Here is a 14,607-nt window from a genome sequence, read left to right as displayed (position 1 = left end):
CCAGGCTTTTTTCCTCCAGGTTGTTTATGGTATAAACAAGCAAGACAAGCCGCAATGTATTTCTTAATAAATCTTCGCATTTGTGGAAACCAATACCGTTCTTTTATTCTTTCAATTGTTTTATCCAACGCAAAATGTCCAATATCGTCATGATTCATTTTAACAATTTGCCAACGACAATTTTTAGGCACATACCATCTTCTACCGTATTCTGTTATTTTATAAACTTTGTTTCCTCTTAAATCATATTTCTTGAAAGTATCCTTATGATTTTCCTGACCTCCTGACAAAAGAATATCTTTAATTTTTTTTATTTCCGTATCTGTATCCTGTGCTTCTCTTAAATAGTCGTCTTCTTGAATGAGCATCACTTTAATTTCAAGACTTTCCTCTGCTTCAGTTCTTTCAAAGTTCCTACTTAAGGCATCTACATGTTGTAGTTGTACTCCTGATTTATGTTTTATTTCAAAACAAAAATCTTGTAAACACAAAACCCATCTTGCTATTCTTGGGATTATTGTTTGTTTTACTAATGCACTTTTAACGGAATTGCAGTCTGTTATTACAGTAAAAGATCTTCCTGCTAAATAATATCTATACCTTTCTAAGGTTTTGACAATAGCCAAAAGCTCTAGTTCAAAAGAATGATATTTCTTTTCTTCTTTTGTGGTTTGCTTGCTAAAATAGGCAATTGACTTTTCACGACCATCAACAATTTGTGTTATTATGCCTCCAAATCCTTCTCTACTTGCATCCGTGTAAACTATTATTTCATGTTTCGGATTGAATATTGTTAAAATTGGTTCTGAGACTATAACTTTCTTCATTTCTTTAACAATTTTTGTTTCTTCTTCTGTCCATGTCCAATTTACATCCTTTTTTAGTAATTGCGTCAATTTCGCAGTGCGTCTTGCAAAATTTGGTATGAACTTTCGGAAAAATGATATTAATCCAAGAAATTGCCTTAATTGATGCTGATTATTTGGCAAAGGAAATTTTTTTACTGACTCAATCTTATGTTTACTTGGTGAAATTTTATTGAATGAAATTTCATATCCCAAGTAGGTAATTTTTGTCATTAAAAATTTTGATTTTGACATCTTTACAGTTAGACCATAATCTTCTAATACTTGCAATACTTTATTTAACAGTTCCAGGCCTTCCTCAATACTTTTTGAGGGAATTAAGATATCATCCAAATACGGAGTAATACTGTTTTGTTTAAACGGTTCAAAGATTTCGTTCATCATTTCTTGAAATACAGTCGGTGCATTAGATAACCCAAAGGGACAGCGTAAATATTCATAGTGTCCTTGACTAGTAACGAATGCTGTGTATTTGATCGAGTTATCTTCCATAGGAATTTGATGATATCCTGCTGCCAAGTCCAAGGACGTAAAATATTTATAATTATATAAGCTGTCAATTATCTCTTCAATTATCGGCATTGCTGGAGGTATCTTTTTTGAAATTTTATTTACATGCCTATAATCTACCACCAGACGTTTTTGACCATCTTTTTTATCAATAAGAAAAGAAGGGCTTGCGAAAGATGAATTACTCTTTCGAATAATATTTGCATCCAATAATTCTTGTATCGTTCCTTGTAAAATTTCTTTGTCAGCTGCAGGTGTTCTGTAGGGACGAAACTTAACTACATCTGAACTTGTAATATCGATTCTCATAACAACAGAATGCGATTTTTTTAGAGCTTTCAAATTTGTATAAAAACAGTCCTCGTGATTTAGCAAAATATTTTCCAACATCATTTTCTCGTGTCTAGATATATTTCCTGTAATTATTTCTTTATCTAAGTCTTTCTTATATTTAAATGTTAAACTATTATCTATTCTATAATACATAATATTTACATCTTCTGTAAAATTTCTTCCTATTAGAAGGTCATTAACCCAATGTTTATCCATGACATACAACATAATATTTAATTCTACAAAATCGATTTTAATTTTAGCAAATACATAATATTCAACTGATAAAGAATTTCCCAAAAATCCGGAGAGTTTTACATCTTCAGTTAATGATTTTATTTCTAATTTAAACTTATCCGCCAATTCTTTTGAAATTAGCGAACAATCGCTGCCAAAATCAATGAATGCAGTATGCCTGTGCTCATTTAAGAAAATAATTTTATTAAATTTATTTTCGGAAGAATCAAACTGTATTTGTTTAACAGATTTATTTTTTTCTAAATTTTTGTTCGTTTTATTTACTTTTGTCTCTTGACATTCTTTGTTCTTTTTAAAACAGTGTTGTTCAATATGACCTTTAATATTACAAAACCTGCATATTTGGTTCCTGTGATGACAATTTTTTTTTAAGTGACCCTGAATTCCACAGCACATACAAGGTTTATTCTTGTTAAATTTGTTGTTAACAAATTTGTTAGTATGTACAACTTTTGATTTGGATAGAATAACTTGATTTGTTAAATCAGGCAATTTTTCTGGACTTCTGTGATAAAGCTTATTTCTTAAATAAACTGCCAATAAATTGACATCTTTGATTTGAGCAACTTCAATAGCAGATTTAATATTTTCGTCTCCGATAGCACCAATTATTAAAGAAATCTTATCTGATTCGGAAAAATTTACTTTAAGTTTATTAATTTTTGCTAAATGTTCAAAATAAAATTCATATAATGAAGAACCCTCTGTTGGTTTATGATGGGCTAAGTCCATAAAAAGATCATACGTATTTCGTGTACTTTGAAAAGTATTTTCTAACACTGATCTCCATTCTGCCCAAGAAAAGTGAGACCATGCAACTTTATTTTCAATAAAGCTAGCGTACCATGTTTTAGCGGTACCTCTAAGCTTAGAAATCACTTGAAATATAATGTAATTATCAGACCAACTATACGTCTTAGCATTGTGCTCTATTATTTCAATCCATCGATCTATTTCTCCAATTAATGGATCAAATTCAGGAATAAAACTGACGGATTTAATATTTCTACTCGTAAAATTATAAGATGTAGATGGTGAATTTATCTTTGTGGCATTTTCTTTAATTTGAGGCAAAGGCGAAGGCGTATAGGTTCTATTTATTTGTGAATTTTTAGATTTACTTCTTGACTTACGTGTTCTTTTCGTTTTCGTATACCTTGGCTCTCTTTCCGGCGAAGAATCCGTGGATGAACTAGTTGTGGTTTCACTACTTGAACTACTATTTCGCTTGGACTTTTTCCTTTTCGGCATTTTGGTACACTTTCATTCACTTAACACTAAAATAACAGTTCACTAAACTCTACCGTAGGTCCTTTAACACACTTCTGATATCGTCTATTAAAATATTTAAACAAGTATTTATGAAAATATATTTATTTTAATACTTAAACTCGTTCACAATGGTCAAAATTAATCACACACCAACTTATAATATTTTCGCCACGAACTTAGGATAACAATTCAAAATATCTATCGCCTTCCGCTGTATTTATATATCATCACCGCACCACCAGTCTACCCGTATCGACTCTGTCCCATGCTGTTGACCGTATAAGGAAATGAGTGACTCAAAGCGACTACCGAATTAGGTATTGAGTGTGACTTCTGTCCCAAGCTGTTGACCGTATAAGGAAATGAGTGACTCAAGGCGACTACCGAATTAGGTATTCAGTGTGACTGCATTTACAGCTGGCGCCAGAAAAAACACCCTCGGTTCAACCCCGCGGAAGAGTTCTTTCTACCTACTAAACGTTTTGACTATTATTTTGAATTTTTTAAGCCCTGACCTGTTTAGATCTCAAAAATTTTGAAGTGATTATTTCTACTTTTGTACGACGGCTTTTATCTCTATTATTACTAATCACCTTATCTTTTTATGAATAAATTGGAATTTAATGACATGTAATTTGTATTAATTTCTATTTTTCTACTGTTTACGAATTTTAAAATTGAGAAAAAGCATGCAATAACTTACAGATTCTGGCTGTTGTTTTACACACTAATTCACTGCACTTTATATTTTGTTCTATATTAAATTTCATTAATTTACTGTTCGTTTAAACCACTGAATTTTAATTTTTAACAGGAGCTACTTCTAATTGCGTGTTAACTGTCCATTTTCTTCATTCCACATGCATATGCAATATTTTGTCCGTGAGTATGATCAAACTCAGTGTTTAGCGATTATTCTATTTCTCCTCAGGTGGTCAGCTTTTAACATACTCTACTAAATTTATCCTTACGTATTATCCGTACTGCATAATTTTACATTAATGTTTATGTCTTTCGGTAGGTAGAATGAAGAAAAATATTTGTATTAGGTTTTATTTCAACACATTAATTAAAAACATTCTCTAATTTTTATTTTAAAAAGTGAAGTTCACTCATTAGCTTCTTTCTTTAATGGATATTCGAATCCCATTCTTAGAGACTAATATAGTCTGCGGTGCTAGCTGAAGTTCATGAACGGGCGTAGCTGGCATCAATTCAAAATTTCTTAAAATTTTCGATAGCGTACTTTTTACTTCTAGTATTGCAAATTTTTGACCTAAAAACATAAAAAATATGATTTATTTAGGAAAAATATATTATATTTTCTTCAAATTTCTTCAAAATGTCTTTAAATGTTTGATAATGTACTTTTTACTTTTAGTCTGTAGTCATAAATTTAACAAAATTATAGTTTTGTTTTCATTTTTTGGTAAATAGAGTCGAAACCATGCATTGTTTCGGAAAAATTCAAACAAACTTATATTTTTCTAAAACTTTTTTTGTTAGTTCTAAAGTAAAAAGTTCTACTCACAGATTTAGCCGCTAATTGTTTATTCATTGTTTAAACCATAACAATTGTTTTGTATAAATAATTTTAAAAATATCGTTATATTCATCATTTTACTTTGTAAAATGATAAATATAATATTTTCTATTTTGTTGTTGATTATGCTGAATCCGGCATTATACACTATGGTGCAAATGAAAGGAATAAATTCGTTATTTCGTAAACCAACTACTTCAAGAAAAATCCCGAAAGAGATTGATTTTTATTTTTAAATTATGATATTTTAGCATATATGTCATACTAGTGACGTCATCCGTATGGGCGTGATGACTTAATCGATGATTTTTTTAAATAGGAATAAAGGTAATTCAATTCTCTATTCAGCAATATAAACATTTATATAATTGAAAGACTAAGTTTTCACTCTAATGGCATATAACATATCCCACCAGAATGAAAACAATGGGAACCTTCTCTGGTTACACCTCCGAGGCTTCTACAATTTGCAAGCCATACGGATGCTGAGACTAAGGAAGATGAGGGAATTCTACAATTTACAATTCACGTCACATCTGCTCAGCGCGGTAAAGTTCCAACGAGACTGGTTCCATTCATACTCCACACAGAGTAAATGTAAATCAAAAATGAATAACCGTTTTCAATTTCGTTGCAAAACGAAAATACAGCCGAACCATATTCCAATCCAATCAGAGAGTGCTGCAAGCACCTCTACCGGTTTCGAAATTTATTAGTCTCTCATCAGGAGGCACATATGCTGCTCTCCCTGATCCAACCAAAACAAACCCCAGCGTGCAGTCCCGAATTGCAACGAACGAAATGGCATAGATGCCCTAGCGGCAACTGCTAGCAAAAGACTAAGTTTTCACTCTAATGGCATATAACATATCCCACCAGAATGAAAACAATGGGAACCTTCTCTGGTTACACCTCCGAGGCTTCTACAATTTGCAAGCCATACGGATGCTGAGACTAAGGAAGATGAGGGAATTCTACAATTTACAATTCACGTCACATCTGCTCAGCGCGGTAAAGTTCCAACGAGACTGGTTCCATTCATACTCCACACAGAGTAAATGTAAATCAAAAATGAATAACCATTTTCAATTTCGTTGCAAAACGAAAATACAGCCGAACCATATTCCAGTCCAATCAGAGAGTGCTGCAAGCACCTCTACCGGTTTCGAAACTTATTAGTCTCTCATCAGGAGGCACATATGCTGCTCTTCCTGATCCAACCAAAACAAACCCCAGCGTGCAGTCCCGAATTGCAACGAACGAAATGGCATAGATGCCCAGCGACAACTGCTAGCAAAAGACTAAGTTTTCACTCTAATGGCATATAACATATCCCACCAGAATGAAAACAATGGGAACCTTCTCTGGTTACACCTCCGAGGCTTCTACAATTTGCAAGCCATACGGCTTGCAAATTGAATAATGAATATTGCAAATGAATTATTCATATTGCAAAATGAATAACCATTGAAAATGGTTATTCATTTTTGATTTACATTTACTCTGTGTGGAGTATGAATGGAACCAGTCTCGTTGGAACTTTACCGCGCTGAGCAGATGTGACGTGAATTGTAAATTGTAGAATTCCCTCATCTTCCTTCGTCTCAGCATCCGTATGGCTTGCAAATTGTAGAAGCCTCGGAGGTGTAACCAGAGAAGGTTCCCATTGTTTTCATTCTGGTGGGATATGTTATATGCCATTAGAGTGAAAACTTAGTCTTTTGCTAGCAGTTGCCGCTAGGGCATCTATGCCATTTCGTTCGTTGCAATTCGGGACTGCACGCTGGGGTTTGTTTTGGTTGGATCAGGGAGAGCAGCATATGTGCCTCCTGATGAGAGACTAATAAGTTTCGAAACCGGTAGAGGTGCTTGCAGCACTCTCTGATTGGACTGGAATATGGTTCGGCTGTATTTTCGTTTTGCAACGAAATTGAAAATGGTTATTCATTTTTGATTTACATTTACTCTGTGTGGAGTATGAATGGAACCAGTCTCGTTGGAACTTTACCGCGCTGAGCAGATGTGACGTGAATTGTAAATTGTAGAATTCCCTCATCTTCCTTAGTCTCAGCATCCGTATGGCTTGCAAATTGTAGAAGCCTCGGAGGTGTAACCAGAGAAGGTTCCCATTGTTTTCATTCTGGTGGGATATGTTATATGCCATTAGAGTGAAAACTTAGTCTTTTGCTAGCAGTTGCCGCTAGGGCATCTATGCCATTTCGTTCGTTGCAATTCGGGACTGCACGCTGGGGTTTGTTTTGGTTGGATCAGGGAGAGCAGCATATGTGCCTCCTGATGAGAGACTAATAAGTTTCGAAACCGGTAGAGGTGCTTGCAGCACTCTCTGATTGGACTGGAATATGGTTCGGCTGTATTTTCGTTTTGCAACGAAATTGAAAATGGTTATTCATTTTTGATTTATATAATTATTTGTACAAGGTGTCTAAAAAAAATTTTTTTATTAAATTATTTGACAAAAAAAAGAAGTATGCATGTAATTTATTTAACACAAAATACATTTTAATTTTGCCCTTAAACAGAAAAACATGTTTATTTCAGAAATAAACATTGATTTTCGATTAAATTCAATGTTCAAGCCAGCTCCCGCCAGCCAACTGCCTCTTGGAACTTTAAACATTTACTTTAAGCGAAAAGCAACGTTTATTTGTGATAAACATTGTTGTCTGATTTCTGACAGCAGCTAAGTGTATTTTGAATTAAATAAATGACATACATTTTTCTATTTTTTTGGCAAATAATTTAATTTAAAAAACAATTTTGGACACACTGTATAAATAATTATGTAAATAATATATTGAATTAAATATATATAATTGAATATATAATTAAATAAACTTTCAAATGCGCTAGCACATGACCCCTATTCTCATTTAAAAAATCATCGATCACGTCATCACGCCCAGATGGATGAAGTCACTAGTATGACATATATGCCAAAATATCATAATTTAAAAATAAAAATCAAGCTGTTTCGGGATTTCTCCGTAAAGTCGCCGGTTTACGAAATAACGAATTTATTCCTTTCATTTGCCCCATATTACTGTATTATTGTGTATTTATCAATCAAAGATAGAATAAAAACTTTATTAATTTTATTGATAACGCGGGCACATAAATTTGATACACCCTGTATATTGATTTGTAACTATTTATTATAAGGTAGTTTTTAAGAAATGGGTTTATTTTTAATGAGTTTTTTTTCCTGAAAAATAAAAGACATTAGGAAAGAAAGTGATATGAATATACAATAATTGTTCAGGGTATTTGGAGATTATAACGGTGCTTTGTTATGCATTAGGCCAAAAGCCACAGGTAATGATATCTTTAGAAAATATTGTAAAAGAAAGTTTGGAATTTTAATCTGTTTTTGTTTAACCCCGAGTAAATTTTGTAGAATTTCCCGAAAGTAATTATTATGATGGTAGGAATATTTTTGAAAGTATGAGTGGGTTTTTTCGAACGAAAAAAAGAATGGGAAGAAGAGATGTCTCTGATTGGTTTGGCAATTTGGAATGGAAAGAAGAGAAGGTGGAATTTTCAATAGTTTTGAAAAGAGGGATTATTATGTGATCGGCATCGCGGAAGAGCAGTCAATGTTTTCGTGGATAGTTAATCCTTAACCACAGACATCCCAATATTATCACGTAACTACAGACTCCCGGTATTTTTTACCGGTCATTATAAAATAGAGTCAAAATATAAAGTTAATAATAAAAAACAAAAACGTTTTCCATTATGTGTTTTTATGGAGTCTCTAGATAAGGAAAAATGGTAAAATGAGTGATTTTAATAATATAATTCAAGATTGTTGAAGAATAATCTATTAAACCAGAATTTTGGTAACATTTTTGGTCTATTGAAACAAACGGCCAAAAATGCTATGGACAAAAATTTAAACGTTTTTTTAACAAATAAACGTAACATAGAATCACAAAGGAAATATAAAATAGCATCCACAAAAATTTTTACATCCATGAAAAAAAATCTGCAAGGGGTAAAATTGTAAAAAAATTAAATGGCAATTCCATTTTTGCAAAGTGGCCTCAAAATTTTGATCTTCAAATTTAACCTTCATTGAAGGTCCAGGATGTCCAGGAAGATTTTTGATGTGTACCAGAAAAGAAAATATTGACAATACACAATACACGCTTTGACTAGCATTGTTATACAAACTGCCCGAGAGGTACAGAGACACATGAACTTGTAAGTTGTGAGGTTACCACGAAATCCACATTTTGGGAATGCCCGCCGGTAAAAAACACCGGATGTCTGTAGTTAAGGGTTAAAAAGCAAGTACCAGTGTTTGTTTGATAGTGGAGAGTGGAGCTGAAAAGTGGAACGAGAGACATATCAAATTGAGAAGAAATACATCTTTGATTCTGTATTATTGTAAGAAGGAGAGGAGAGAATTTTGGAGTTGTTTGAATCAAGTACTGGTTAAAAGAGGCCTGGCTCGTTGTTTATTTGGAGATTTAGTGCTGGTATGCTGCTGGACTGAAGCTTGAGAACGGAGAGGGCTTTGATGGGTAGCCTAACATAGTCAACAAAGGAGAGCTGTTTGGGTCAAGAGGAGACATCATTGTGAGTGAAGCAAAAGGTAAGTCAATTTATGTGAAAGATATTTTTATGTTCGGAAACTAAAATTCTAAGTAAAAGCATATGAATTAAGATTCCAATATTTCAAAAATTAAATAGGAAGTATAAGTAATTTTGCGAATACCTAAATTTGTTTGTTTAGCTTGTTTTATCAAAGTCATCGGGAACAAACCGATAAATTTTTATTTGAACTAGAATAAATTTAAGTGGTAAAAATTTCAGTCGGACAGCTATGTCCACAGGTTTTAATTGATCGATTTTTAGAGTATTGATTTTGATAATAATAGTATATTACTTTATGAGGCGGAGAAGCATGACTTTTCTTGACGCGCCCGATATTACGCGCCGAACGAAGTGAGGCGCGTAGTAGAGAGCAAGTCAAGAAAAGTCGCTTCTTTGCCGAATAAAGTATACTATTTTTTCTTCAAACGTAGCAATTTTCAGCCATAAATAGTACAATTCATACGCTATTTTTACTCGAAATTAACTGTGACAACTATCAAAGTCGTCTAGATGTTAGAAATTAAAATAATTAAGTCGTCGGTGGGATAAACCCTCATGATTCGCCAACATCGGGAATGATTGCTGAAAGTTGTGCTCGACCATCAGTATCATCAAAAATTACCAATGCGTATCAAGAGTCGGGAACATTTTTGCACGGTTTCAATTTTGAAAATGCCTCATTAACTAATTGTACTTTTAATATTACTATAAATAAAAATGATGTTTAATTGTTGTTAATGACATTTGTATTGTTGCTTTGTGACATGTTTCATATTGTTGCCATGACAACATTTTTCCCTCCGCCGTAAAGAAATGGGAAAAAAATTGCTGCCGGCGGAGACATCAAACTTTGACAGGATCAGGTTAGATAAGTAATGTCATCATTATTTGACGTTTGAAGAAAAAATATATTTCTGTATGCCTATTTTATAGTTCTATTTATTTCCCTTTCCTATTTTTCTTCCGATAAGGACCAACTAAGAGATACTGAAACCACGAGAGAAGATAAGTGTAACATAAGATAATTTAGATATTTTATTGTATTATAAAAAGGCACCCTGAGATTTTTTCTTAATTTTTTGTATGATTTGCGACAATTGGATAATTGATTAAATAATTAATTGGAGTAATCAAATAAAGATTAATGAATATAAAAGTAATAAAAAGTAGATCACATCATGGCGAACCAACGTGAGGCATAAAAGTATCTCTGGTTATGAATTTGAAAGGATAGGAAAGGGAAAAACAGGTGAAGGAAAATTTATTTGCCCGTCAGAAAAAGTTGATATATTTAAAATTTATGAAATATTTTGTTTGAGTTATTTTTATCTCGGTACAGTTTTTACATATTTATTTTATTTTTGATTGATTTGAATTTTGATAAATAAAAAAAATTGTGTGATTAATAATTGATTATATTTGGGGAGAGAAAACTTTCGTCTCTACAGCATACAAGGTATTTTCGAATTTCGTATCAGGCGGGGATGAATTTTAACTACATGTCGATAACCAGAAGCAAAAGCAAAGAAAACAAAAAACAAGAAGAACATTTGGAACAAGAAGAACATATAGAACAAGAAGACATTTTCGAAACAACAATCATGGCATCAGAAAAACAGGAATTATCAGGAACAGATAAATTATTACAACTGATGCAACTCCAGTCACAAAAAATGGATACAATGCAAGAAAATCAGGAAGAAAATCAAAGGGAAACACAACGAAAAATGGATGAAACACAACAAAAAATGTATGAAACACAACAAAAAATGGGTCAAAAAATGGATGAATCACAACAAAAAATGGATCAAAAATGGATGAATCACAACAAAAAATGGATCAAAAAATGGATAAAACACAACAAAAAATGAAACAAGCAATAGAAGAAAATAATATAAAAATTGGAAAGCGTCTGGACAAATATGAAAAGGAAGTAAAAGTTTGTTTGGAAAATGATAGGAAAGAAATGGCGGAACAAGACAAGAAGATAGAAGAAATGGAAGCAAAATTTGAAAATGCTTTACAAGAAGACAGGCGAGAAATAGAGAGAAAAATGGAGGAAATCAGGAATCAACAAAATTCCGGAGAAAGAAGAGAAACGATTATCCATAGTACAGAGGATGTGAAAATAAGATTTGGCGGGGATGTAAAAAAAATTACACCCAGTAATTTTCATAATTAATTTAAAAAATAAAGTACGATACATTGGTAACTTCGAAACAGCCAAAGAAACAATAAGGAACCGTCTTAAAGATGAGGCGAGTTTATGGTTTGATAGCAAAGAAGAAAAATTGGACAATTGGCATAAATTCGAACAAAAGTTCCTGAGTTATTTCTGGGGAAAAATACAACAGATAGAAATAAACAAGGAGTTGCAAAATGGGAGGAACCATGATAGAATGGGTATTTCAGAAAAAACATATGCACTACAATTATACAACAATGCAAAACACCTACAGTACAATTATTCATCCGAACAGTTAGTAGAACTGATAGCCAGACATTTTGAAGATACCTTAGAAGATCACATAACTTTACAAAACTACAAAGATATCGAGAGTTTGTGCCAATTCTTACAAATACGAGAAACAAAAATGAGAGAAAGAGAAATAAGAAGATCGCAAGAAAATTATAGACAACGCGAAAATCAAGACTATAGAGATAGAAGACAAAAGTTTAGGAGAGATTATACAAGAAGAGATAGGAGGGAAAACGAAAATAGAGACAACGGAAGAGGAAACTATGAACAAAGAAATCGGCAATGGAACGAAGACAGATATCGAGAAAACCAGAATAGAAATAGCACCCGCAAATATCAAGAAGACAGAAATGATAATAGAAGGAATGAACAGAAAAATCGTGGAAACCGATACGGGTCCAAAGAGAAAATAGAAGAACAGTAAACAATACGCAAATAGGTGAATATGAGGATGAGAGACAAAGCGACGGAAGAAGAAGCGGAAAAGAACAGCAAGCGTCTTTTCACGAAGGCGCTCACTAGACACAAAAGAACAAACAGGAATTTTTTGTCACCCGAAGGAATTTATTAAAATAGCAGGAAATAATGATAAAAGAAGTGGAGTAAATTTAAAATTTATAGATGGTTTTATCAATGAGAAACCAATTAAAATTATGATTGATACTGGTTCGGAAATTACATTGATTAACAGGAAATTAATAGAAGAGGTTGACTTAACGAATTTAATTTACAAAATTCCCAGGGTAAATTTAGTGGGCGCAAATAAACGGAATTTGGCAACTATAAATGAAGGAATATGAATAAGGGTACGATTGGGTAAGAAATTTTATGCACTACAATGTGTTATAATGCCGAACATGATGCATGATATGATCGTAGGAGTGGATGAATTGTCAGAAAAACATGTGGTGATAGATTTCAAAAATAACACGATGAAAATAACAGAGGAAAAAAAGAAGAACAGGACATTCTGGAAATGGATAAGGAACATGAGAAACGGAAAAAGGATGACTTAAACAAAAAACAAACGGTGAAAATGAATTTGGCGATGAAGCAAGGAGAGAAAAGAAATAGGAGAAAGCAGCATAAGATAGTTAAAGAAAATGAAGCCTGGGATTCCTCAAAAGAAGAGATGAGTCCAGAAGAAGATAAATAAGAAGGAAGATTGACAAGAGAAAATAAAGTATGGGATTCCTCAAAAGAAGAGATGAGCCCAGAAGAAGAAAGAGAAGAAATGAGATTACCAAAAGATGATAAAACTTGGAATTCCTCAAAAGAAGAGATGAGCCCAGAAGAAGAGAAATAAGAAGAAAGATTGACAAGAGAAAATAAAGTATGGGATTCCTCAAAAGAAGAGATGAGCCCAGAAGACGAAGAGATCAGACTAACAAAAGAAGGCGGAAAAGATACAATTGAAACTGTGATATTTGAAGAAGAACTATGCGAAATGGAGGAGGCAGAATACACAATAAACATGTGTAAAGAATCGGAGGAAAAAGAAAGAAAATTGGTATGTGGAGAAAAAAAGGAGAAGGAGCTGCGTGTAATATTGAGGGAATATGAAAATTTAATAAATGAAGAAAACAGAGTAGCCGAAAAGTATGAACATTCATTTGACGTTAAAGACTTAGAAAATTTTCGATCGAAAACTTACCCTCTCCCATATAAGTACCGACAGGAGGCGAAAGAAGAAATCAATAAAATGTTAAAGGATCAAATCATAGAGAGATGTGACTCGCCGTATATCAACCCAATCGTGATTGTAAAAAAAGCAGTGGAGAATTGAGGCTATGTTTGGATGCCCGGAATATAAATCAACACACGATATCTCAATATGAATCACCTCTCAACATCGAGGCTATTTTTGGAAGAATTACGGGATCACATATTTTTTCTAAAATTGATTTAAAACACAGTTTTTGGTTGATACCTTTAGCAGAAAAATGTAGAAACTACACCGCTTTTTCAATCGATGGTATTGTGTACCGATTTAAAGTAGTGCCCTTTGGGTTACAAAGTGCTTGTGTAGCACTGGTAAGAGCTCTCCATAAAATATTAAACAAATATGAAGATTTCATAGTACACTACATCGACGACTTACTAATTTTTTCACCAGATACATCGAGTCATTTGAAACACATAAAAATTATCTTGGAAGAAGAAGAGACTAAGTTTTCACTCTAATGGCATATAACATATCCCACCAGAATGAAAACAATTTTTTTTATCTTGGAAGAGTTGGACAAGCCCGGATTAAAATTGAATATTGAAAAATGTCAATTTTTTCAAAAAGAAGTGATATATTTGGGTTTTAAATGGAAACAAAAACAGTCAGTTTAGCCGAGGACCGGGTGAAACTCATAGATGAATACCCAAGGCCAACGAATTTGAAAACATTGAGAGGTTTTCTCGGGACAATCAACTATTTCAAAAAACTAATTCCTGATTTGAGCCAGAAGGAGATTACATTGATAAAATTACTGAAGAAAGGTGTTAAATGGAATTGGAAAGAAGAACAAGAGAAGGCTTTCCAAATATTAAAAGAAGAATTCTCCAAAGGAAGGAAAGTATATCATCCCATGTACAATTTACCTTTCATACTACGAACTGATGCATCCATACAAAAATTCGCGGGAGTTTTGTCGCAGATACAAGACAACCAAGAAGTGCCAATTTGTTTTATTTCCCGGGTGACAAAAACACACGAAAGAAAATACAGTGTGACT

The 14,607-nt window shown here is 32.9% G+C and overlaps 1 protein-coding gene across 2 annotated transcripts in view; it reads right to left on the bottom strand.

Moving 5' to 3' along the window:
• Positions 1–4,278: 4,278 nt before the first annotated feature.
• LOC114338630 (cytochrome P450 4C1-like) overlaps positions 4,279–14,607 on the bottom strand; it is a 198,134-nt gene continuing 187,805 nt past the window's right edge. For both annotated transcript variants that reach the window (XM_050645596.1, XM_050645604.1), the window contains one exon: positions 4,279–4,515. In XM_050645596.1, coding sequence (XP_050501553.1) covers positions 4,355–4,515 — 161 coding nt within the window. In that variant the 3' untranslated portion in view covers positions 4,279–4,354. The remainder of the gene's footprint in view (positions 4,516–14,607) is intronic.

The sequence above is a fragment of the Diabrotica virgifera genome, chromosome 1, assembly GCF_917563875.1.
Source record: "Diabrotica virgifera virgifera chromosome 1, PGI_DIABVI_V3a".
Taxonomy (NCBI): Eukaryota; Metazoa; Arthropoda; class Insecta; order Coleoptera; family Chrysomelidae; genus Diabrotica; species Diabrotica virgifera.
Note: the sequence above shows the minus strand (reverse complement) of the source record. Positions and strands in the feature narration are given on the sequence as shown.